General features: G+C 39.9%; 1 protein-coding gene across 1 annotated transcript in view; it reads right to left on the bottom strand.

Annotated features, from left to right (window-relative positions):
• SLC39A12 (solute carrier family 39 member 12) overlaps window positions 1-26152 on the bottom strand; it is a 103716-nt gene that overhangs the window by 73916 nt on the left and 3648 nt on the right. Inside the window, 2 exon segments of the mRNA XM_020966907.2 lie at window positions 10474-10681; window positions 14964-15245. Of these exon segments, the coding sequence (XP_020822566.1) occupies window positions 10474-10681; window positions 14964-15245 (490 nt within the window).

Below are 26152 nucleotides of genomic sequence, written 5' to 3'. Positions count from 1 at the left end.
AAATGGTGTGGGGGTGAGAAATATCTATATAAAAGTTGCAATTTCCACTTAGGGAACATAATTCTTTAACATTCTAATTACTATGAACCCACTGTCTCACATGGGAAGTTATGTCATATGAAAGACTTGCTCATTTAAGAGAGAAGAGGCAAGAATCTGGATTTGGAGTCATAATATAGGGTTTAAATAAAGGCTCTGCTTCTTGCTACCTTTATGATCTTGGGGAGACACTAAATTTCTCTGAGCCTTATCTGCAAAATGACAGGGTTGCAGGACATTTCTGAAGTCCCTTCCATCTCTTGTCTTTATGATCTTTGCTTTACCAGATAACACCTTCTGACCCAAACATCCTCCTCACTCACATACTGTAGAACCTCAAATTCTACTCTTAGAAAGTCATATCTAAAGTCATCACTAAGCCCTGCCCTGGACTCCAGATGTTGGATTTTAAAATGAAACCACATGGAGTAATTAACTTCTTCATATGATCATTGATATTGTTTGTCCGTTTAAAAAGAGGACCAGTGGCATCGCTGGTGATGTCTTGATTTTTGCATGAATTGGATTAAAGTGAGGCAGAGTCACACAAAGTCATCAGCCTCACTCTCTCTTTCTGAGTCATTGAAGTCCAGTGGCAGGACACAGGTCAGGATGACTGGTGATGGCCCTTAGTGTGATGGCTGACCTTAGCATATTCAATGCCTGACCAAGCTCTAAGTGCTCCACAGTGCATGCTTCAGCCACCTTCGTGGCCATTAGTACAAATTGTTCTCATCCACCCATTCTGCTGGGGAAAGTCTTCACATATTTGGGGTAGACAACTCCCTTACTCACTGACATATCTGAGGCCCATCAGTTACCCTCAACCTGGTTTAACTCATCTGTTGAGATGGTTTCACCAGAGTATGACTGCTGTGAATGCTATAGCCTCTTGGAGCCACAGGTGAGAGTTAGGTGAAAGATGGACACTAAAGGGAGATGAGCAGCCCTGAAAATGGCTTGGTAAACTTCCACACCAGGGAGACTAGTCCTCCCTGAACCCCCTAGGCACTGATATAGATCATAGATGTAGAGATGCATGAGACCTTGGTGATATCCTGGTCCAACCCTTCTCATTTCAGAGAAGAAGAAACTGAAGTCCAGAGAGGTTGAGTTATTAAATCACATTGGTCCAGACAGTTGGTACATCTGGAATTTGAACTCAGATCCCTCAAAGCTAAGTCTTTGGCTAAGTTAGTTTGTTGCATTATTTTCTTCCCAATAGAAAGAAAATTTTGGATGACTGAGGATAAGTTGGGGAGAGAACTGTTGATTTTAATAGAGGAAAAAGTTGGTAAAAGGGGCCAGGGGTGGAGCTGCCACAGGACAAAGTCACTTTGCAATTTGCACTGAGGGATAGCCCTACTCAAAGATGATGCTGGCTAATAGACATTATAACAACAGCAACAATGATATTGTGCTTTAAGGTTTGCAAAGTATTTTACCAAAATTATTTCATTTTATCATCACAATAGCCCTGGGAGATAATACTCTTATTATCCTCATTTTACAGATAAGGAAACTAAGGCAGATAGAGGTTATATGACTTGCCCATGGTTACACTGCTTCTAAATTTCTGAGGCCAAATTTGAACTCAGGTCTTTGAGACTATATCACCCAGTGCCTCATACTATGGGCAGCCCGAGACAAGAACTTTAATGCCTAGATTCTCCTGGTTACTTCTGCTCTGGAATTCATTACATTTTTCATGACCTAAAAGTATTAAAGTTAATGGAAAACTGGTTTGATTATACTCTTAGTCAATGGCTTAAACACCCACATACTCACTCATTCTCTTCCTTGTAAATCAAAATGTACTTAAACTCTCCTTAAAAGTTTTAACAAGTACATATTATTATGTAACTATATTGGGCATTTGCCATTTCCCTTCCTACCATTTGGATTTTTTTTTAAATGCCAGATTGTTATTAAGTGCATTTAAAAATACATGCATATAGCAAGGAATGATAAATTCAAATTTAACCAAATCTGTAAGAAACTTAAAAACTGTGAAGCCCACCTTTCAAACCATGCTGACTGGGTCCACTACAAATTTAGTTACAAAATCTCGACTGGATCCTCACTTTACACCTCCCTAAAAGATTTCACTATGCCACACTTCCAAGCAGCTTTTCCAAACTTTTTCATCCCTCTTCAAACCTTCTAGGGACCTTTCTCACCCCCACCAACACTGCCCTCTCAGCAGAGAATCTTGCTTCATATTTCACTGAAAAAATGAGGCTATTAGCCAAGAGCTTCCATCTCCTTCCTACTCTTCTCCATCACTAATATGCCTTCTGATGCTTCCTTCTCCTTCACCCCTACTTGCTAAGGCAAACCTCTACACTCACAAATGAACCCATTCCATCCCATCTTTTCCAGCAGATAGGCCATCTATCATCCCCAAAGTTTATTGGCAGCTTCCCTGTTCTTAAAAATACATCCATGTCTTTCTCACCCTCAAAAAAAACTTCATTTGATCCCCACTGTCATTCTATATGTTTCCTGCTTTTCAGGACCAAACTCCTTGAGAAGTCCATCTGTGATTCATGCTTCCACTTCCTTTTCTCTCACCTTCTTAACTCTGCAGTTTGGGTTCCAATCTTATTCAACTGAAGCTCTTGTCTCCAAACGGACCGTTTTTATCTTAATCATCAAATCTAATGGCTATTTCTCAGTTTTTATCCTAACTACACTCAGCTCTTCCACTGTGCCCTCTTGAATGTCTGTTCCATAAACAACAAACTTCCCTTCATCTTAAATCTTTTCCTCTACCACTTCTTCCATCTTGGCTCTTTCTGAAAGCTGGCTTCCCCTGATTACAGAGCCTTCTATTACACTGGCTGCACCTTCATTCATTCTCCTGGCTCATGGGTTGAGGCAAGGTTATTGGCATACTCCTTGCTCCCCACTGCCACTTCCAGGTTCTCCCTTTAATCTTGCTAGTGCCCAGAAATGTATCACTTCTATGTTCAAGAACTGTAAAATTCTCTTATCTAATCATAATCTGTTGGCTTTTTGCCTCTCCCTCGTCCTTCCTTTATATGACCCGCTCTTCATTCACACAGTGACCTCCAATCCTTTGATCAATTCAGTTCTCTCTCAGGCCATCTCCCCTGTACTAGCCATTCTGTCCTCTTCTTCCCATCTTGATTCTTTGGTGAACCACTTCAACCCTATACTGTCCTCCACACTTGAATCCCTAGCCTCTTTATTATATCACTGAGTATGCCATGCCAAGCCTCAGCCTTGGATTACTTCCACCTTTCATCACCTTTCCTCCTGCACATGAAGGTGGAAAACATGCAACTGATCTGACTGGAGTAGTTACAAATTTATGTTAGACAGTCTAACATAAATTTATGTTAGACAACCTCACCTGGGCCCTCACTGCTGCTAGGCAATTCTGCTATACCTCACTTATCAACTCACTATCCCACTTTCTAGAGAGGCTCTTCTAAACCTTTCTAACCTTCCTCAAACCTGTCATAACTCCTTGTCCCCCCACTCCCTTAGCTGCAAATCCTGCCTCATATTTTACAGAAAAATTCTTGAACTCCTTCTTCCCTCTTCCTCATCTCCTGTCACTCAAGTGCCTTTTGTCGCTCTCTCCTCCCATACCCCTGTCTCACATGATGAAGTAGCTTTACTCCTTACCAAGGCTAACTCCTTTTCACTTGTTCAAGTTCCATCCTATCTCCTCCAACAGATTGTTCCCTTTACCATCCCTACTTTTTTGTTTCTTTTCAGTCTCCCTGTCTACTGGCTCATTTCCTACTGCCTACAAACATGTTTGTGTCTCCCCTGTACCAAAGAAAACCCTCACTTGATCCTTCCATCACTGCTAATTATATATACTATATCTCTTCTTCCTTTGTAGCCAAACTCCTTGAAAAGACCATCTACAATAGATGCCTCCATTTCCTCTCCTCTTCCTTTCTAATATGGCTTCCGATCTTATCATTCCACCAAAACTGCTCTCTCTAAAGTTACCAGTGATCTTTTAGCTGCCAAAACCAATGGCCCTTTCTCAATCCTCATTCTCCCTGACTTCTCTGCAGTCTTTGACACTGTTGATCACTCTCTCCTCCTTGATACTCTCTTTTCTCTAGGTTTTTTTTCTCTCCTGATTCTCCTCCCATCTCTCTGACTGCTCCTTCTCTGTCTCCTTTGCTGGATCTTCCTTGAGATCACACCTTCTATCAGGGTCCCTCAGGAGTCTGTCCTGGGCCCTGTTCTCTTCTCGCCCTGTGCTACACCCAGTGATCTCATCAGCTTCAATGGATTTAATTACCATCTTTCTGTTGACTATTTCCAAGTCTACCTATATTGCCTCAATCTTTCTGCTGACCTTCCATCTCATATCTTTGTCACTCAGACGTCTCACACTGGATGTCTAATAAATATCTTATACTCAATATGTCTCAAATGGAACTCATTTGCTTTCCCCACATAAGCTCCCCCCCTTTATTTATTTATTTGGCTAGGCAATTGGGATTAAGTGACTTGCCCAGAGTTATGTATCTGAGGTCAGATTTGAACTCAGGTCCTCCTGATTCCAGGGCTAGTGCTCTATCTACTGTTCCACCTAGATGACCCCCTCTTTTTTATTACCATCCTCCCAGCCCCTCAGACACAACCTGGAAGTCATTCCTGATTCCTTACTATCTCTCACCACTCCCATATCTAATCTGTTACTATGGCCTGTCAATTCTACCCTTGTAACATTTCCCAAATACACCCCCTTTTCTTCTCTAATACTGCCACCACTCTGATGTAGGACTTTATCACCTCGTGTCCAGATTACTGCAATAGCTTGCTGGTGGATGGGCCAACGTTGAGTTTCTCCCATTCTAATCTATCCTCCATTCAGTCACTAAAGTGATTTCCTCAAACTTACAGGTCTGATCATGCCATACCTTCCCCTTCCCACCCACTCCATAAAACTTCAGTGGTTTCCTATTGCCTCCAGAAGCAAATAGAAAAAGCCCTGTTTAGCATTCAAGGTCCTTCATAACCTAGCCCCTTCTGACCTTTCTAGTTCCTCCTATACCTAACTTCTCAGTATACACTCTTTGATCCAGTAACACTGACCTCCTGGCTTTTCTAGGAACAAGATACTTTATCTCTCAGCTCTGGGCATTCTCTCTGGCTATCTCCCACATTTGGAAAATGTAATTGGGAAATATTTAATGAAATAAATAAAAATATATTTTTAAAAAAATTAGTGGGAGCAAATACACCTTAGAAATTGGCAAATGCTACATTTTAGGGCTAGAGTAGTCTTAAGAAAGTGATGAAGAAAATGTTAATAAAGCAGGTTAAACTTAAAGACATGTCTTGCAATAATCTTCCCCCTAGAGATCTGGTTGTTAAATTTTTCCCAGGACACCCCCCCCACCTGAATCCCTGTTATACTGTGGTCCAATCATACAGGTCTTGTTTCTTCCTGACACACAACATTCCATTTCCAGTTTCAGTGTGTCTGTACTGGTCAGCCCCCATGCCCGGAATTCACTCTCACCCTCTGGCTCATAAAATTCCTTTCTTCCTTCCTATACTACCTTCTGTGTGAAGGGATCTTTCCTGATCCTCACAGCTTCTAGTGTCTTCCCATCCAAATATCATGTATTTTACTCTTTTGTATATATTTGTATTTATCCATTTATATTGAAGCTGTATATATATTTTTATGTACTTATCTTTTTCCTTAGGATGTGAGCTTCTTGCAAGAAAGAATATTTAATTCTGTGTACTTGCATCCCCATGGCCTAGCCCAGGAGTGGGCAATCTGTGCCTCCAGGCCAAATTTCACAGAACAATAAGGGAATTTATTCTGTGAAGTCTGGATTCAGTCAAAGGGCCACACTTGAGGACCTAGAGGGCCACATGTGGCCTCAAGCCTACAGGTTCCCCACCCCTGGGCTAGCCCAATGCCTGACATATAGAAGGCAGATTGACAAGTACTTATTGCTTAATTAATCTCAGATAGCTCATTGAGACTGTTGTTTTATTAATATATTATTTAGTTTTAAATGACTCTTAACCTTTTGTGTGTCATGGATCCTTTAGGCAGTGTTATGGGTTCCCTTCTTAGAATAATTTTTTAAATGAATAAAATAAAATACATAGAACTAAAAGGAAACTAATTCTACTAAAGTGTAGGGTTTAAAAGACACATTAAAAAAAAGAGTTTTGCAGACCCAGGTTAAGAACCCTTTTCCTAAACAAATCTCTGCATTTATGCAGTGACCACCAGTTCATGATGGCAAAATGGGACTGTCTCCAAAGCCAACTAATGAGTTTATGAGTTTAGGTAAAATTTCCTCTCTCTCTTCTCTCTCTCTCTCTCTCTCTCTCTCTCTCTCTCTCTCTGTCTCTGTCTCTGTCTCTCTGTCTGTGTTTCTCTCTCTCTCTCTGTTTCTGTCTGTGGTTTTCTCTCTCTGTCTCTGTCTCTCTCTGTCTCTGTCTCTTTCTCTCTCTGTCTCTGTCTCTCTCTCTTCTCTCTCTGTCTCTCTCTGTCTCTCTCTGTCTCTCTCTCTCTCTCTCTCTCTCTCTTCTCTCTCTCTCTCTCTCTCTTCTCTCTCTGTCTCTCTCTCTCTTTCTATGTGGCTCCAGCAAGGACAGATTATCTATTAAACCCACAGCATTCCATCTCACATTGACTGCAACTGATATCTTCCTTTCATTGATGCCGTGACTTAGCCTCCTTGCTTCTGATGCCCTGCACAACCCTACTTCTCCCTCCTGCTCCATCCAGCAGTTCTTTATTGCGACACCCTGTGGGCCTGTAATTGAATCCAAGCCCATCAAATTTAATTCGACAAGTATTTCCTCTGCACCTATTATGTGGCAGACATGGTGCTATATATGAGAATGAAAAGACAAAAATGAATTAGTCATGGGGATCCATATCTAGAGCCCAGAGACCTCAGAGGCTAACTTTACAGAGGAGGAAACTAAAGTCCAGGCAAGATAAATGACTTGTCCAAGGTCACTCAGATTGTAAGCATAGAATCTAGAATTAAACCTAGGTTTTCTGACTTTGGCCAGTGCCCTCATGGAGTTTATATTTTACTTGGGAGAAAGATCATAGGCACAGTGAGGTAAATACCAAACATATAGAAAATAAATCAGTGTAATTGGTGAGAGGATAGGAGTAAGAACAACTTGAGGAAATTAGGAAGAAGCTCTTGGAGGAGGAGGTGATTGAGTCGAGACTTGAAAGGAAAATGAGATTTCAAAACGTAGAGGTCAGGGGTCAGCTTGTGCAAAAAAACTCCCCAAATCATAGACTGGGGATGAACTAGCAAGCACAGAGAACAAGAAGTGGCTAGTTTGGCTGGAAGTAGAGGTCATTCCATGCTATACCATACAGGAGAATAGCAGTCCTCCCTTCCTCAAACCCTTTTGAAAGTGTGTGACTATGGGGGCGAGACAGATTAGGGAGTCTATAAGAGCCATTTCTGGTAGAGTGAAAAGAACGTGGGTCCCTAGTGTTGGCTGAGGCCCTTTCAGTTCTAAGCTGCCAGCCCCTAAGCCACTGAGGTCACTAAGTACACCTCCAATTCAATTAAATTAATCATAATTATTTTATTAGTTTCAACAAATGAATCACAAAATTGATTCAAGGCCATACTACCTCCTTTTTGCCCTGGGCATTTTAACATTCTGTCAAAACATTCTTATTGAGTTCAGTGCCTGGCTCACAGTTTCCCTCTCCGTCATACATGTTGCCTTCCTAATATTATTCAGGACTTTGATGTTCCCACTGACAAGCCCTCACACTATTCTCCAACCTTTCCAACTCAATTGACCTTATTCTCTACCAACTGACTTCAGCAACAGAGAGAAGACACGGTCACCCTTTAAATCCCTTCACCTCCCCTGTCAGAAACTTTGTTCCACGAGAGCTTCATCATCTTAACCTTTTCTCTCTGTCTCTGTCTGTCTCTGAATGTCTGTCATTTGCACTAAAAACATACAGTTCATCCTCATCATGCCCAGTCTTTTGATATTCACCATCGCTGTTCACCTAGACCGTCTCCCACTGTTCTAGACTCTATTGAGCCTGTATCAAATGATCTGTTATTTCAATGGTCAGATAGCTACCATCTTACAGTCCCTTTCCCCCAAACTCAACGTGGGGATCCTTGCTCCAGGATAAACCTGACATCTGATTCGTCTGTTTGTGTCTCTGGGCTGCTGAGTATCATTGGAAAAAATGACAAAATCAGACTGATTTCACTCATACAAATAAATGGTACAGAGCCTCACAGAATCATGGACTCAGAGAATTTGAGAGTGGGAGAGATCTCACACCTCACCTGGGTCTTTGTTGCCACTCAATAATCCTCTTACTGCATCCTCCATCCTCCATTTCAAGCCTGGAATGCTCTCCATTGTCATATCCACTTAACTGGTTTCCCTGGCTTTTATAAATATCCTTTCAAAAAATACTTATAATTAATATAATTAAAATTTTTTAAAAATATTTTTAATATAATAGGTGGTAAGGTGGTAGCCTGAGACCATCTGACTTCCTCATTACAAGCTCCCTAAGCTTTCTTTCTCCATTCTTCATAACTTCTCAGTTGTAGCTAGCTTGGCCTAGAGTCAAGAAGTCCTGAATTCAAATCTGACCTTAGACCTATACTAGCTCCTTATAGAGCTTCCTATATCTACCCTTTTCCCTTCCTATCCATTCTTCACATCACTGCCAGAATAATTGTACTTCCGCAGGGGTCTGGTCATGCAGAGGTCCTCTGCTTAAACATATTCAATGACTTCCCAGTGATTGTTGAATAATATGCAAACATCTTTTCCTGTAATTTTAGGTGCTTCATGAGTTAGCAACAATCTACTTTCTTGGGCTTATCTTATATTCATTCCCTTCAAAGACTCCATGTCTTAGACAAGCTGAACTATCCTGCATGTTCTGGGCATGTCCAAACCTCTCGTGTTTCCATGTCCTTCCCTATGCCTGTCCTAGCAATGACCTCCCTTCTCTTCACCTGGTAAATTCCACCCTTCAAAGACCTGCTCAAATGGCAGCTCCTCCAGGAAGATGTTCTTGACCCTACCAAGTTGGCAATTACCTACCCCTTTAGATGTTAGAACTTTGGTTTGTAACTCTCCGAGGGGCTTTTCAGGAAATAGTAATAACAAAGTAAAAACATTTCTCGAAGACTCTCTGGTTCACAAAGCACTTTTACGTTTGTTGTGTCATTTGACTTCATGTTATGAAATACTCTGTGTGCTTCAAATATCATTTCCACTTCATAGATGAGGCAATGGTGTCAGAGAGGTGATGAGACTTTCCCAAGACTACATAGTCAATGAGCAGCAGGAACCCAAGCTTCCAGCTCCAAATCAGGCGCTGTTCTCACTGAATGTAGGCAGCTAGGTGTTATAACGGATAGTTGGGAAGACCTAAGTTCAAATCCAGCCTCAGACATTTACTAGCTGTGTGACCTTGGGTAAATCACTTCTGTTTGTCTCAATTTCCTCAGTTGCAAAATGGGGATAAGAACAGTAACCATCATAAAGGGTTGTGGGTTAGGATCAAATGAATTAATATTTATAAAGTGCTTGGCAGTGCCTGGTACATAGAAGGTGCCATGTCAATACTTACTCCTTTTCCCTTCTCCTTCCCTTTGCAACTGGCCCTACAGAAGAACAGCACAGACGACCATCACTACTGGTGTCTTAGTGCAGGCTATTTAGGTACTTGTTATGTATCTCAGTAATTAATGTGTGACCCATCTGTTTTCTTATATATATAAAATACAGGATTTGGATCAGATAGTCCCTAAGATCCCTCCCATTCCTAAAATTCCAGGGCTGTATTTTGGCTCTAAAGTGTTCTAGGACAGTGTGTGGTTCCTTGCAGGCTACACATTGACTAAGAAAACCATGTGTGCTTCTATATTTCTTTTTCATTAACAAATCAACCCATTAAAATCAGATGGATCCTGCATTTCAATCTGGCTCAGGCTGCCCTCAGGAGTATTGCGGGCTCCCTATGACCCATGGGCCACGAGTCTGATACCTCTGGGAATCTTCTTCCCCTTGGAGTATGCTTTTACTTGCAAGTTTTTTAAACACAGGGACCACAACTGACCATAACTGCTGCACAGTGCCAGTCATCTTGGAGTACTCAGCTTATAGTTGTGGAAGAATACTTTGGTTTCCATCTCTAGTCAACATTCATACCTCATTGTGTTTAAGGCTCAAGAATAACTACTCAGCTCTGGACTCAGGCCAATGCCTGTTTTGTAACCCTGTTCACATGTTTTATGCATATTAAAGGATAAAGTGGTGACTCAGCCTTAGCTGAAGTAATTCTGTAACCCCCCATTAATCTTTGCTTAGTCAGCCTGGTTTCCATGGCGGGAGGGATACAGAAGTGAAATTCCAATAAAGCATCCTTACCTGGTAGGTGGAGAGTGTTGGTACTATTCAGAGAACTGAAAATGTATTCCATAAAATAATCTGGGGAGGGCAAGCTTCTTTGGCCCAGACAGACTCCTTGAAGGGACAAAGAAATGATGGTAGCAGCTAGCCGAGGAAGGGTGTTCTCGTCAGCACCATTATTGCTTATTATTCCAGATTTCTGTTGTAGAATTTTGGTCTCCACACACTGAAATCAAGACACATGTTGGAAGAATATTTTTAATTTTCATTCATCATTCAAGTTAAACGTTGGTAGTATCTCTGACAAGGCTGGGAACAGTCTTGGACCATTTAAGCACTTTTCAAAAATTCTCATTAATATTTTAATGCTTTTTCTTGAAACTTTCTTCTTCGACTTTCTCTATTTGGGCATTTAAGGCCCATCACAATCTGGTTCTAACCTCCTTTGCAGCCTTATTATACATTATTCCCCACTGTACACTCAACAGTTTAGCCAAACAGGCCTGCTTGCTGTTCCTTACATGTGACACTCCACCTACTATCTCCAAGCCCCTTTATTGACTCTTGTATGTGTGTTTTAGTTTCATACATAGTTTGTGTGAACGCATGCTTATATGAGTATATGTTGTCTCCCTGAAAGAGTGTAAGTTTCTTGAGGGCAGGGACTGTTTCACTTTAGTTTTTGTGTCCACAGTACCTAGCACAATTCCTGGCACATTGTAGGCAGGCATCAACTGCTTGTGGATTGATGACTGATTGGTTTATTGGTTCTTATGTTCTAACACTTCCTTGGTTCTCTGACTTCTCTGCTCACCCTCTCTGTCTCTTTTGTTGACTCATTCTCCTTAATCATAGGCATCAGTAAAAACTTGGAGCCTGGCTCTATAATCTTCATTTTTACATTCTCTCTCTTGGGGAAAACCGAAGGGTCATCTCTGTTCTCATGTATACAATTATTATCTAATTTAGTCTAAATTTATTACCTAATTTATTTAAAGCAATTCAACAAATATTTTCAATTACATATTATATATAGGGCACAATGATAATGATTCTCAGATCTATATAAGGTGTCCTAAAAAAACTTAGTATAGTTTCAAGTTTTAAGCTATATTAAGAGTTTTGAGACACTCTTTATTTCTAGACCTAACCCTTCTGAGAGCTCTATTCCCTTATTTACAGATGCCTAAACATCTCCTTTTAACTATCTACATGTCACTCCAAGTGCAACGTGTCAGAAACTAAACTAAAGCTATATCTTTTCTTCTTGCTCCCAAATTGAATCTTTGCAAGTCTCCTCTATGTATATATTTTTTATTTTCTCATCTGTGAATAAGTTTTTATCTCCTGCTCATTTCTCAATAAATTCAGCTTAAGCTTTTGGTTCTAACTAGCTACCTCTGTTGACTTCAGCAATGTCTTCATCAATGCATCAACAATGACTTTATCCAGTTAGCCCCAAAATCCTTTGGAATCAGAAATCAAATCTGAGCATAATCATTTAAGGTTAAATTCTTTAAACTCCTAAGAGTTCTCAATTCTTTTCACTGCATCCAGGAAGGTCATGCCTTCCAAACTCTCTTCAATGTTCATCCACCTTCTTGATGGTGCAGTAGAGAAAATATTAATGACACAGATTCAATTTAAAAGTGTCTGGTGTACATTTTTTGGGGAAGCTGATTGTTAAACATTTAACAGCACATCCCAAGGTAGAATGTTCTATCCCCCTGTGGCATGATTTAGAGAAGATACAGATATTATCCACAGGGAATTCCATCATGGGAATAAAAAGACATTAAACTGAAGCTGAGTTGATTTACTTATTTTCAAATCCCCATCCATCTGCAGTGATTCTACAGTAACACCACCAGCATCATCAGCATCATTTTTGTAGGTTTTGAGATTTTTATCAGCATCAAGATGTCCCAGCGAGTATCTTTCCAGTTAGGTTGTAAGCTCCTTGAGGGCAGGGACTGTCTTTTGCCTCTTTTTGTACCCTTGGCACTTAGCACAGTGCCTGGCACATTGTTTGTGCTTAATAAATCTTTATTGAATTGAATTATTTCCTTTACCCTTACACCTCAGCACTTGCTTTCTACCTTATAGACTTAGAGATTTGTCTGGGAGGAATTAAGAGGTTAAGCAACTCACTCAGGGCCAGCATATGTCAAAGGCAGAACTCAAGCCCAGGTCTTTCTAACACTGAGGTCCGATATTGATGCACTAGACTGGAGTGGGGAACCTTGAGGCCACAGGTTCCTCACCCTGCACTAGACTCCTGCTTATTCCCAATGACTTATCATCACTGTTAACACTACCACTAATAATAATAATAACTAGGTGATTCTCATCCCATTTTGTCGTGTGAATATTGTAATGGCAGGCTGGGTGTTATCATTCATAGCATGCTGGACTTCAAAACAGGAAGACCTGGGTTCAGATCTCACCTCTGAACTTACTAGCTGTTTGACCTTGAACAAGTCACAAGCTATCCAACCCTCATTTTCTTCATCTATAAAATGGGGGAGCTAGATTTACTGACCTCTAAAGGTCACTTCCAGCTCTGAATCTAAGATCCTACAATCTTTGGTGGATTCTGAACATGGAAGCTTTATTCCTCTCATCACAGGGGCTCTCATAGCCATATGTGTTCTTAAGGACACTCCAAAACTCTAGAAATCCAAAGTGACTACATATAGCACCACTTTGGGGGTTTTGGGTTCCCAGTTTGCATCTAATGTTTGTCACAAGACAGATCTCCAGCAGGGGATGGGAAGCCTGAAATTCCAGTGGTTAATCTGAACCAATCCATTGTTTGTACATTTTCTACACTATGACATCTATGTGCAGCATTTCCTCTTCTTCATGTGGCAAGGAGAATTCTTTGGAGAAGGATGCGCTTTCTTATAAACCCCAAACTGAGGAAATTGACATGATTTTTCCTATTCAAAGGGTTAAAACTTTGTGGTTGTGATTTTCCTTCTATTTAGTTAATAGTGCTCTCCTATCCATTTCCTTCATTCCTTTTTTTTTTTTTTTTGCAATTAGCCGGGGAACTTACAGCTACATAGACACTGAGAGCAAATGAGCTGCATTTGTAGCAATTTGGAGACTGTTTTCCTCTATATTTGCTTAGGGCCTCTGAATGGTTGCTGAGATACAGTTGGAGCTCCTGGAAACCAGCTCTGGCACTCAGATTCAAATCCAGCCATACTTGCCAGTAAATAATTTATGATGGAGAGCAGGCTGTACCAAACCCCTCTAACTGTGATGGGAGGTGGCTGCCTAGGGCCTTTGGAAGATCACCCTGAAGCACAGATAACAAGCCCGCCCCTGACTACCCACAGAGAGTCAGAAAGCAAAGGAGAGGTTAATTGAAAAGTCAGGTTTTTGATGTGGAGTGGGTGGGAGAGGCCTCCGGAGCTGGGGCTGCACATTGCCTAATAGGGAGAATGCAGGGGACATCAAGTACCTAACTGCAGAGCTGAGCAAAGATGGGGCACTAATGAGGGGCTACAGAGAGATGCTGGCTTGTACTGAGTGCTGCAAAGCACTAGTCTTTTTGCAACCTGTTTCATTCCTGGAGATAATGAGTGATGGAGCTGGGACGAAGGGGGGCTGCAGCTGTTTCTTGTTTTTCTTCACTTTGAAGGTGAAATACACTGACAGATATCCTGTGTTTTCAACCCTCCCTCCTGGATAAACGTGAATATGGCAGTGGCTGAGCCGAATCTGGATTTTATGGACATGAAGGAGCCAGGAAAGTATCCTCTGGAGTAAACACTCTCCTCCTTGGTCTCTCCCTCTCCCCAAGCCATCCTTCATATACCTGCCAGGTTATGGGATCATAGCTGTGGAGCTGAAAGGGGACTCAAAATCCATCTAGTCTAACTCACTCGTGTCACGAAGGAGGAAATGGAGACCTAAGGCATTTAAGTGAATTTGTTCAAGAGTCCATAGGCAAATGGGGGCAGCTTGGTGGCACCACAGTGACTAGAGTGCTGAGCCTAGAATCAGGAAGGCTCATCTTCCTGAGTTCAAATCCAGCCTCAGACACTTACTAGCTGTGTGACCCTGGGCAAGTCACTTCACCCTGGTTGCCTCAGTTTCCTCATCTGTAAAATGAGCCAGAGAAGGAAATGGCACTCCAGCATCTTTGCCAAGAAAACCCCAAATGGGGTCATGGAGAGAGGGACAACCTAAGTTATTCAAGCTTAAAACCACACTAAGGCTTTTGGGAAACCTTGAATAGATACTCTTGAAATTTAAGAATAAGTGCTTGCCCAAGATGAACTCATGGTATAATAGAATGAGTTATGGAGCTGGAGTCAGAGAAATTAGGTTTAAATCCTGTCTCTGAAGCTTACTACCTTGGGCAACCTCTGCAAAATGAAGGGCATGGTCTAGATGGCCTCAGGACCTTCCCATCTCTAAATCTCTACTTGCATGAATCCCAAGCCTCTTCCTTAGTGGTGCACTCAGACCCTCCACATTTGGGATTTTCTTACCTGGCTTCTGGACGTGTTAAAATGCTGCCTTACGGAAGCCAAGATGTCTTCTGTCTCATTCTGGGAAAATGAGTAACAGTCCTCATCCTGCCTTAAGCTAAGTAAACTGTGCAAGTAAAACTGATAGTCTTTACTGCTCAGATTGAGTTTGGAGGCACAGATCTCTTCCTGATGAATTATGTAATACAGAAGGAGGAGGGAAATTCTCTGAAATACTTCTTCACTCAGATGATCTTCAAAATCTCCTCCAGCTATGAGTAACAGGGCGTCTGGTTCCAAACACTGTAGGTTAAAAAGTAAAGAAAGGAAGACAGCCACACATGTCTACACATGCATTATTCATTAATGACTAGGAAATGCCCACAAAATGCCAGCTATGGGACTGCCTGGGGTCTTAGACCTTGAGAAGGCTACACAGGAAGGCAGGAGACCTAAAGGGGGCAAACCAGGAGCCAGAACCAAGAGAGAAAGAGACAGAGACAGAGACACACACAGAGAGAAACAGAGAGACAGAGAAAGACACACAGAGAGAGGAGACAGAGAAGGAGAGAGAGAAGAAAGAAAGAAAGAAAAAGAAAGAAAGAAAGAAAGAAAGAAAGAAAGAAAGAAAGAAAGAAAGAAAGAAAGAAAGAAAAGAAAGAAAGAAAGAAAGAGATGAGAGAGAGGGGGAAAGAGAGGGGAAGACAGAAAGAGAAAGGAGGGAGGAGAGGAAGGCGAGAGAAAGAGAGAGAGAAGGAAAGAAAGAGGAGAGAGAGAGGTGGGAAAGAGTGTAGGCAACATACCATAATGGATATGAAGATGGCTTTGGCCAGGGAGACCTAGGTTCAAGTCTCACCTGTGTTATATACTGCCTGTATGACTCTGGGCAAGTCACTGTCCTTTGAATCAAATTTGGGGGGCCACAAGTGGCCACAAAACTCCCACATTTATCAGGGAACCAGATTAAAATGTAACTGGAAAATGTCTAACAAAAATAAACAAAAATACAATACAACACAATAATGTTAACCTGTGGTTTTCTAAGTCAATATGTGGCTAGCAGGGATCTGTTTCCATTTAGGTTTGGCATCACTGCTGTAGGCAGCTCTCTAAGACTGTTGTAAGTTACAGAAGAGGTGCTGACCCACATTTGCCAAGGGTATTTCCCTGCCTGAAAGTTCCCTAAATCAATGAAATCAGAAATCTAGTACCGATCCCCATACATTTATATGGGGATACATACACTATATCAATGTTGCTAGTATATCTTGCCCTCTTATCTCACAGCATTAATATGGATTATTTTTTCATTTCGCTGACTTATAGGTCAAAGATTAGCCTTTGACAGGTCTTTTCTGTCAAGACAGAAGGGGATCTGTCAGCTAGACAGGAATTCTCTTGATGCAGGACATGTGATCTGTTCTCCCAGGAACAAAGTAGATGTCCTTTTACTTGCATCAGAGTAGAAGCATTTGCTGTCTCAATTCTTAGAGGGAATTGTTTCACAAGAAGGGAAATTTAACAGCCTGTCCTTAATGCCATTCTCCTCTGGTGACAGCTTGTAGGGCTTTGACTTCATATCTGTTACGCAGCCTGCTCAGGGAACAGCTGTAACACAGCATATGAGTCAGGCAGAAACAACTTCATCCATATCCAAAACAAAGCCAGGGTGACTCCAATTATTCATTAACTAAACTGCAACAATAGGAGAAGTAAGGGGATAGTGGAATTATAAACTTACAAATCAACTCAAAACAAAAGCTCATGAGCCCCCATCAATGTTGTTGATTTTACTAGTCAGCCAGAAGACACAATTCAAAATAAAGGCATGTAATAAAATAACACAGGAGGAAAAATAGCAATAGATCACTATCCCCATAAATCTAGGGCACTCTCTTCTACAAATACAAACTCTCAATGGGACAAATGGACCCATATAGGAATGTCATGTGGAGGGATACATATGTAAGGAACATGTATGGCCATGACACATGTATAGAGGACCAACTTGGACTTTCTGTATTGTAGTACTGTCAATATCTTCTGATGATCTCCTCACATTGCTCCTACTGGACTGCCCTACACTGGTCTCATGTGGTATGTAGTCTTTGTTAGGTAGTGCTCCACTGATTTTAGGATTATTGCTGAGTGCTGCTCTGAGGTGTGTGTGTGGTTGTGGAAATCTCTTTACTTCTACTTTCTGGTTTCATCAGGATTCTTCAGCTAAGATTTTATCTACTCTCCATAAAAGAAGGAGTTGTATACACATACTTTTAGCTTAGATTCTAGATGCTTAAGCTTTAGCTTGTTTTGCTTCATTTCACAAGGGAGATAAGTACCAGACTAGGGAAAAGTTCTTGGTTATTTTCTCTTCATAGGGAGAGAAAACAATCAATTTTCATTTTTAGCTTTTCTTAACTTAGCTTCTTTCTCCAGATGGAGAGGCTTGCTTCCAGGGACCAATTTCATTTGTAATATAGATTAGCCATAAAGCTAAGTAGAGCCTGCAGGGACCCAATTTCTATCCCTGCCCCAAAGAAAAACACCCCAGAAAAGTTTCTGTCTTTTTAGCTATTGTGTCTGGAATTGAATTGTAGTCTGTTGACTCAGGCAATAATCTGATTTAGTTAGAAATTCTTCTAATTCTCACTCAACATTTTTGGGGATCCTGTAACCTCAAACTCCATTTGGGAGGTGAGAAGAGAAGTCTCTCAAGGAAATATGAAAGAGCTATATAAACCTCAGTCCCCAAGATTTTTCCTAACCCCTTCCCCCTACCCCAACATCCTTTGGTCTCTATGCAAGTGAAAGAAAGGAAAATGAAGGTTTAAATCCCAGGTAAATTTTCGAAGAGGTAGCATTCACTATCTCAATTCTATGTTCCAAATTCCTGATTTTGTTATGTACCTGTGGCTGGCAACAAACCCCCAGTCTTTAAATTCTGAACTTTTAAATAGTTGTTACTTTTTCTTAGTTGATTACTTCACTATGAGGAGAGGAAAGAGGGAATAAAGTTTAACTTAACTTTAGTAGCAATGCAATAAACTGGATCTGAATTTCTCACATTCACTTACTTTTTTTCTTTAGCTAGGTAGTTGCTAAGAAAAAGATGACTGATCTTTTCAGAGAACAGAAGCTTTTTCAAGACTAGAGCAAGGGGTAGGGAAGGTAGGCAGCCACCTAGCATGCAATGCTCAAGAGGCACAATCAAAGATACTTTTTGATATACCTTTTTATAAGAGCACATGTTTTGAAATTTCCATTTTCCATGGCATCTATTTCATGATATGTCAAATCATAAGTATTACAGGGAAGGCTTAAAGGTTCCTATGTGCAGTAATGCTCACAGTGTTTTCAAACCTCACAGTGGAAGACACAAATGCCTTGGATTGGCAGTAGTTGAATCAATAGGGACACCATTTAAGAGAATATAGATTCCTCACTAGACTGTGGATCTGAGAACAAGCTTTTGGGGTTTGTAGCATGGGGAAAAGTGGAATTTTTGTTATGCCACTGCCAATATCTTGGATGCTGAAACGTTGAGCAATGGCCTAGTAAACCATGGAAACTTCTAGAAACAAAATCTTCTTGGACACTGATTAAAGTACTAGAAAGACTCTTGCTTTTACTAAGCTAAATGGAAGACTAATACATTGGTAGAGTTTGTCTATCATCTTTATCCCACTGCTGAATCTGAATTTGCCTGATTTAATCATCAGTTAATTCAGGTTTGCTTAATTACTTGTTCTTAGGCTGGGTAGAAGCCCCAAGAGGAAGGAAAAAAATTAGGAAGCCCTTGTTATTGCATTTAGATCACTGAGAGTTGCTTTGCCTACAAGATGTTAAATATTTAATATTTATAGAAGGCTTTAGGGACAACAATCCTACACGTTGCCAAACTTGGGGTATGATGGACTGTGCACTGACAACAGCAAGCCCGCCCGTTTTCTAACTGCTACTGTCTAATTTCCTTATAAATTCTCATCTTGGGTTTAAAAAATATCAAAGAGTATATTTTGGTGTTTTCTCAAAAATTAGTAGAAGCACAGAATCTCTCATCAATTAATTAAATATAGATTAAATATTTTATAAACCTCATCTTACAAATGCACCAGAGAAAGCTCTTTTTCCACAAGTCTCTCTTGTCTCTCTACCTCAACTGGTCTCATAACCTTGAGTAAACATGAGTGTCACAGACTTTACAATACAATACAATACAAATACATTTAAATATTTCAACAATGTGTCTGTTGTGGGAAAAGTCACAGCCAGTATCATGCCCAACCAAAGGCTGCAACTTTTGAAGTCCAACAATTCATTTCCCTTAGGATGGCATTTAAAATTTCTACTCAAGATGTCTTCTTCACAGTGACAGCAAAACTCTTTTCTCTGAAAATGTCTCTGCAGAATCGTTCTCCTTGACAGTTACCTCATTCGGTATCTTAGGAAATGTCTCTTCATCCTTTCTCCCTGGGCCTCATACAATCTTTCTCAGCAATGATAGTTAAATCTCTCCATTCTCTCATTCCTAAAGATGTAATAATAATATCCAGCATCTTTACAAGAGAGGCTATTTAAACTAGGTTTATATACCTAAAAGTCTGGAAAATTTAAAACTGAATAGTAAAGTCCCTATCACCTATTCAATAAGACTATTTGTTCCTAGTAAATTTTTAGCTATGTTGGTATGTTTTCTTTTCCTATAAAAAAATTTCTCTCTGGAATTTAATGATCAAAAAAAGAACAAAAATAGCCATAATTCCTCCACAAAAGTCCAATTCCAATGTCCCATGGCGTGAAAGTGACTTTAGGTTCTCAAAGACTTTGCCAGGTGGGTACAAGCTCATACAGCTTTTACCAAGCTAGAAAGGCTTCCAGTACAATAAGGCCCAAGGACCATCCCACTTTAGTGTAGAAAGGCTTATCAACCTAAGTTTAATCTATAGGCAATAAGTTCTTCAGCCATGGACATTTGTGAAAAAGTATTTTTTTAATTGCTCTCCTTCCTGTGTAATCCACTTCCATTTCATTAGTGATAGTAGTAAAAGAGCAGAAAGAGAGGGACAGGGCAGATCATGCAAAGATCTATCTAAGGCTATGCAAAGACTATCTAAATTATTAAATTATTTAACTGATGATATTCTACCTATGATTCCTTTGTCCAGCAACCAATGAGCTGATTTTCTGAATATTGTACATTTCCCTCTACACTTGAATCCCTTGACCTGTTGTCCCATCACCGTTCATGCCTAGCCAGTTACTCCCACCATCTTCCTTCTCTGTGTTTACAGGCATTTCTGGAGGAACTTATGCAATCGTACTTGCTGAGTCCACTACAAATTGATGTCATTTAATTCTACCAGGACCCTCGCTCTATAGTAATCTTTTTATTCTTCCCTGAATGACTATTTCACATCCAACTATTTTATTCCAAAACCTCTGTTACCTACTCAATACCCCTAAACCATCTCTCCCATCACTGGGCCTGTACTTATAACTGAGAAATTTCCCCTTCTTTACTCCATTCCATTTCCAAAAGCCCCTCACCAGCATCCCCATTCTTACATCCTTTGCTCCATTCTCTCATGAAAAGATAGTCCTCCTTATCCAAGACCAACTCCTGTATTTTTATCGTTGGTTCCCATCCACTCTTGTCTCCTTTGGGATCTCATTCCCAATACTTTCTAATCTTCAATCTCTTCTTATCCTTTCTTGTTGCCTATAAAGATCCCCAAGTCTCCATTCTCAAAAACCAACTTTGACCCTACTATCCCCTTAAACTATCATTTTATAACTTTTCATTCACTCATTTAAAAAGTCATTAATAATCACTGCTTTGACTTCTTATCCTCTCACTCATTTTTCGACTACTTGCAGTCAGGCTTCGGATCTCACTATGCAAATGAAACTATGTTTTCCAAATTTACCATGATCAATTAATTGCTAAATTCAATGGCCTTTTCTTAGTCTTCATGCATGTCACACTATTCTCCTTCATTCCATATACAATCCAGCCACTTGTTCCCCAATGGCAGCTTTCTATCTATGTATTTGCATAGGCTGGCCTGGACTAAATTTCCTCCTCACTTCCACCTCTTAGAATCTCTGGCATCCATCAAGGCTTAATTCATGTTTTATATTCTGTAGGAAGCCTTTCTTGTAACCCTTTCCCTCCTCCCCCCCTTCATTGCTGCAAACTTCCTTCACAAGTAATCAGTATATGCTTATCTGTTCATATGTTACATAACCAATAGAATGAAAAAAAAAACTTAAAGAAATTCTTTTAATTTTGATTTTGTTCCCCTGGCATCTAGTAGACTAAATTTGTTGGACTGAACTGATTAACATAATATTGCAGGAACTCACTGAGATCCATATTCACATTCTTGATATCATCATCGTCATCATCACCAATGAATATTTATTAAGCACTTACTAAGTGCCAGGAACTATGTTAAGTGATATGAATGAAACTAGAAAATATAGCAAAGTTACTGATAAATGGAGAGTTAGATTTTCCTTGAAAAGTTAAATAAAGGACATGGTGGGACTGGTTTTATTCCATGCTGAAAGACAATTTAGAAACATTATTCCATGGAACACATTCCTCTGTCTTGCAGGGCACATAATGATGATAAGCAAAACGATTTTCCAAACTAGGTGACTTCAATGAAAAGGGGGACGCAGAAGAAGGCAGAGGAATGGATGTTGGAAATGATGATTCAAGATTAAGAAATGTAATATACAAAGGGCTGCAGATTTCTCATCCTAATCATTTATCATAGATAACTTCTTCAAAGAAGAGACTCAGAAGCATTGAACATGGAGAACACAATTTCACAGACACACACAAAAAAATCTGAAAGGGAATATATCTTAAACCAAGGATTCTAAACATTTTTGGCAGCATCCGACAGTCTATGCAGCACTTCTCAAAATAATATTTTTAAATGCATAAAATTGAATACAAAGATTGCAAAGGAAACCAATTATATTGAAATGTAGTAATCAATTTTCAAAAAATGTTCAGGGATCCCTATATTCAGAATCTCTATCTTACATGAATAGAAATTATTAGTTACATTTCAGAATCAGTTTTACATATTTTTAGGTCACTACCTAATAACAAGAAAGAATAAAGATAAGAAAACACCTTATACAATTACAATCTTAGAACAATATTTCTGCTGTGACACTTCTTGCCACATGTAAGTAATTTATGTCTCATAAAAATAGGAAACAGATAAGAGTAAGCATCAGATCTTATTGCCATCAATTTTTAGAGAAATTTAAAAATGAAGCTGTAAAACAGTTGCCACAATGGAGAGAACTAAAAGGCTCAGAAACCTCCTTAGTGGGCAGACACTCAAACCTCCTTGTTAATTGGAAAGAAAAGGGAGACAAAGGCAACACTAATTTGAAATGCAAACTCATTTGCAATGCAGATGGAAAAAGATGATGGAAGATTAAAATTGTCCTCAAACAGTTTTACATTATGACCTCAAAACGTTAAAAGGCAGTGGAGTGGAGACAAAAATCTGCAGAATACCCACAATAAACCAAAGTAGGCTAAATGGTTGCAATATTTGAAGATGAAAGGACAACAGATAGAGTTGAGATGAAACAGATCTGCCTATGTTTCTATAGAAATCTATTCTCATATATGATAATAAAATAATAATAATAACAAAGTATTTTAAGGCTTGAATATTATTTACCTACATTATCTCATTTGACCCTCACTGGAATTGTCTGAAATAAGTACTGGCAATATATTCATTTTCATTTTAGATATTTGGAAATTGGGGATCAGAGTTGTGTGATCATGCTGGAGTCATTTGTCCAAGATCATGGTCATACAACTAGTATAAGAGACAGAATTTGAATAGATCTCTCCTTATTCCAAATCCAACATTCTTTCCACTGAAGGCATAAGGACTGTTTGTATGATTTATTGGTACAAGTAACTCCCAGGTAAAGAAACTTCCTCTGCCTATCTAGATAAGTAACTCCTCTGTAGTCTGAGTTGTCCTGAGAAGTTACATGATTGTCCAAAGCTGGTTCTCTACCGTGAGATGACGTTTCTCATACATGATGGTAGAACCACGACTTTGGGACTTAATTTCTGATGTTTTATATCAATAAATGGAAATGGCACTTAAGGGAATGAAGTTGAAAGCAATATCTGGATAATCCAAATACACACTGAATAAATACACACTGAAATGAATGCAAAGATCTCAGATGGTATTAACAATACAAAGGGGACTGAAGAGACATCAGCCACTATTGACCCAAGCGCTTACTTGTCAAATCTACAAAATCTTCGTGAAATTGTTCTATGAAGGTATTGATGGTATCCTGGGCAAAAGTAGGAGAATGGAATCACTGATTATTTGCTCAAGTGCATTATATCCTCAGACACAATCCACTGAAAGGTCTAGATAATATGAGTTACTTCTGTATTTATTGTTTGTTATTAAGGGGAAAAAAGCAATTGACTCAATAAAATAAAATATAGTCTTAAGGGCTCTCTTCAATAATATTTATCTCTGGGGCATGTTTTATAATAAAAAATTCCTTGATAGGTCCATCAACAGAAATGACTTTATCTAATGATCTTCTGACTATCAATAGAGAATGAGCTATAAGAAGATGGAGACATATGCTCACCAAAGGTTTGTTGGGTTTTTTTTATCACCACTGTGGAGGATGTCCTGTGCACAATCAAAATGGAAGAAGGTGTCTTTGAAAATAGTGAGCTCTTTCAGATGTTCGTGGTTGGTGATGACATTATGCCAATTGTGTCAAAACCTGGAATGCTCCAGAACCTCCTCTGTGAGATCCACAGATAGTCAAAAGAGATTGGCCTAGCAATCAGCATAGGAAGAACCAAATAAATGGAGATGTCATGTTATCCATATCATGACATGCAGTCAGATGGAGATCTAGTGTATACATATCTTTAGTAGTCACTGTGTATAAAAAAATTATCAGAGTCCAGAATTGAGTAGAATGAAAACTGGCCGAATTGCATTTGGAAGATTGTATAGTTCCTTCAACGATCATAGACCACTCCTTGGTACAAAGTCCATTTTTTTTTACCAATACTTTCCCAGTGGTGTTATGCAATGAATGAATGAATGAATGAATGAATGCAAAAAAGCACATATTGAACACTTACTCTGTTATAAAACACTAGGAGACATCGAAAATTAAGACAGTGTCTGCTCTCAAGGAACTCCCATTCTAATGGAAGAGGCAACACACATGGTAGATTTCAGTTGCAAATTAGATAGAAAAATCCTATCATCCTTAGGACAGTATGATCATGAGGCAGCTGACAATTCCTCTTTTAAAAAGAGGACATTTAAAAAGAGAGACATTTAAAATGTCATTTCCACTGATAAAATTCTATTGTTTTCTGATGGCAAACCATTTGATAGTGCCAAAGACTTTGGTAGCAAAAATTCTTTTCTAGGTCTTCAGTAGCTGTAGCTATAGCACCTTCAGAAGTTTCCTGGTTGTGTCTCTGAACATTGCTTCCCAGGATTATGCTTGTGTGGTCTGGGCTGGAAGACAGACTGGTGCTCTAGGCAGTGTTGCTACTCCCAGGGCTCTTGGGCTTACTCTGCCTGTAGATTACTTGGCATTGGTGGTGATGAGCATGGCAGGCCCCCCATCCACAGTGATTTCTCTCCTAAATCATGATTGTAAGGTTCAGGCTGGAAATAGGAGCAGTGGAGTGGAGGATAACATTATTCCTAAGACTCTTGAGTTCAGGAGCTTGGAGTATCTCCAGTAGAGTCTAAGGGTTGGTGGTAGTTGAAGCAGTAGTGATGGTAGTGGTTGTTTGACTTGCTACATACGTGCCACCTTCTAGCTCTCCCCCAGGCACCTCAGTGTTTTAGGTAGGCTGACTTGCTTATCACATAGATGGCAATTAGTCAGCATTTGATGGGAATGGCTGATCCATTGCTTGCCTTGATGCAGGGAGGAGGGTCTGGGTTGGAAGCAAGACAAATGGTCTGGGCGGAGAGCGTTGGAGGGCACTGCTACTCACAATGCTCCTGGGCCTAGGGTCCTAGGCTGTCTCTTTCCAAGTCTCAAGGGAGGTAATAGTTGAGATAGTGGCTGTGGTTTGCCTTGCCTGTCTCAAGCTGCCTCCTGGCCTTTCCTCAAGGTGTCTAATGACTCAACACCATTATCTCTGAGAAGGATCAAAATGGTGGACAATAGAGAGACCCACAGTGCTCTGTAGCATATCACCAAAAATCACTTGTGTGCAAGAAGTGGCATAAAAACCATGAGTGTGGCAGGCATACAAGGCAGCTAGTTGGCATAATAGATACTCAGATGGACTTAGAATCAGGAAGACTCATGTTCGGATCCTGCCTCAAACACAAATTAACTATCTGGCCCTGGGCAAATTATTTAATCTCTCCCAGACTCAATTTTCTCATCTGTAAAATGGGGATAATAATAGCACCTACCTCATAGGGTTGTTATTTGGATCAAAGGAAAAAAGTAACGTGCTTTGAAAGCCTTAGTATTATACAAATGGTAGCTATTATGACTATCACAGTCACTGAAATAAAGTCAGCTATTTTTCCAGGAGCATTTATATTTTCAAAGCCTGTTGGTTTTGGTCTTTGTGTAGATGTGTTTTTTAGAAAATCACATCTACACTCTAAGTAGTTCACAGTAACAAAATACAGGATTTTATGCGCAGTTCTAATTTCAACTTGGTCTTAACTGATTGCCCAAATTTGAGGGCAAAGAAACAAATCTCCCAAACATTTCCTTATACTTAGGAAATTGCCTACATCGTCTAACCCTCTTATTTTCCATGTAGCAATTTCTCCAGAGGCAACTGACCTCCAGAGAAAAGAAGCCTTTCTGGGCCCTTGAGTGGTTGGTCTGAGCCAAAGCCTTTCCTTCATGTTTCAGAGGATACCAGGCTTCTCTCCAGCTTTGTAGACAGTGAAACATTTAGTATGCTTGCCTCTCTTTGTTTATGCAGTTGAATTTAAGTACTTTTGTGCAGAGGATCCTAAAATCTACGCTTTGTTTTGTTCACCATCTCTTCCAGTTATTTCCTCATACGGAGTTTCACTCAAGGAGGAATGAAAAAAACAACTGGACTGCAAGAAAAGTCAGCCATGAGATGATAACTTTCACTGCCTATTATTGGAATTTATCTGACCAGA

This window comes from Phascolarctos cinereus, unplaced genomic scaffold, assembly GCF_003287225.1.
Source record: "Phascolarctos cinereus isolate Bilbo 61053 unplaced genomic scaffold, phaCin_HiC Scaffold_1;HRSCAF=81, whole genome shotgun sequence".
In the NCBI taxonomy this organism is placed as follows: domain Eukaryota; kingdom Metazoa; phylum Chordata; class Mammalia; order Diprotodontia; family Phascolarctidae; genus Phascolarctos; species Phascolarctos cinereus.
This window is presented reverse-complemented; position numbering and strand designations above follow the sequence as displayed.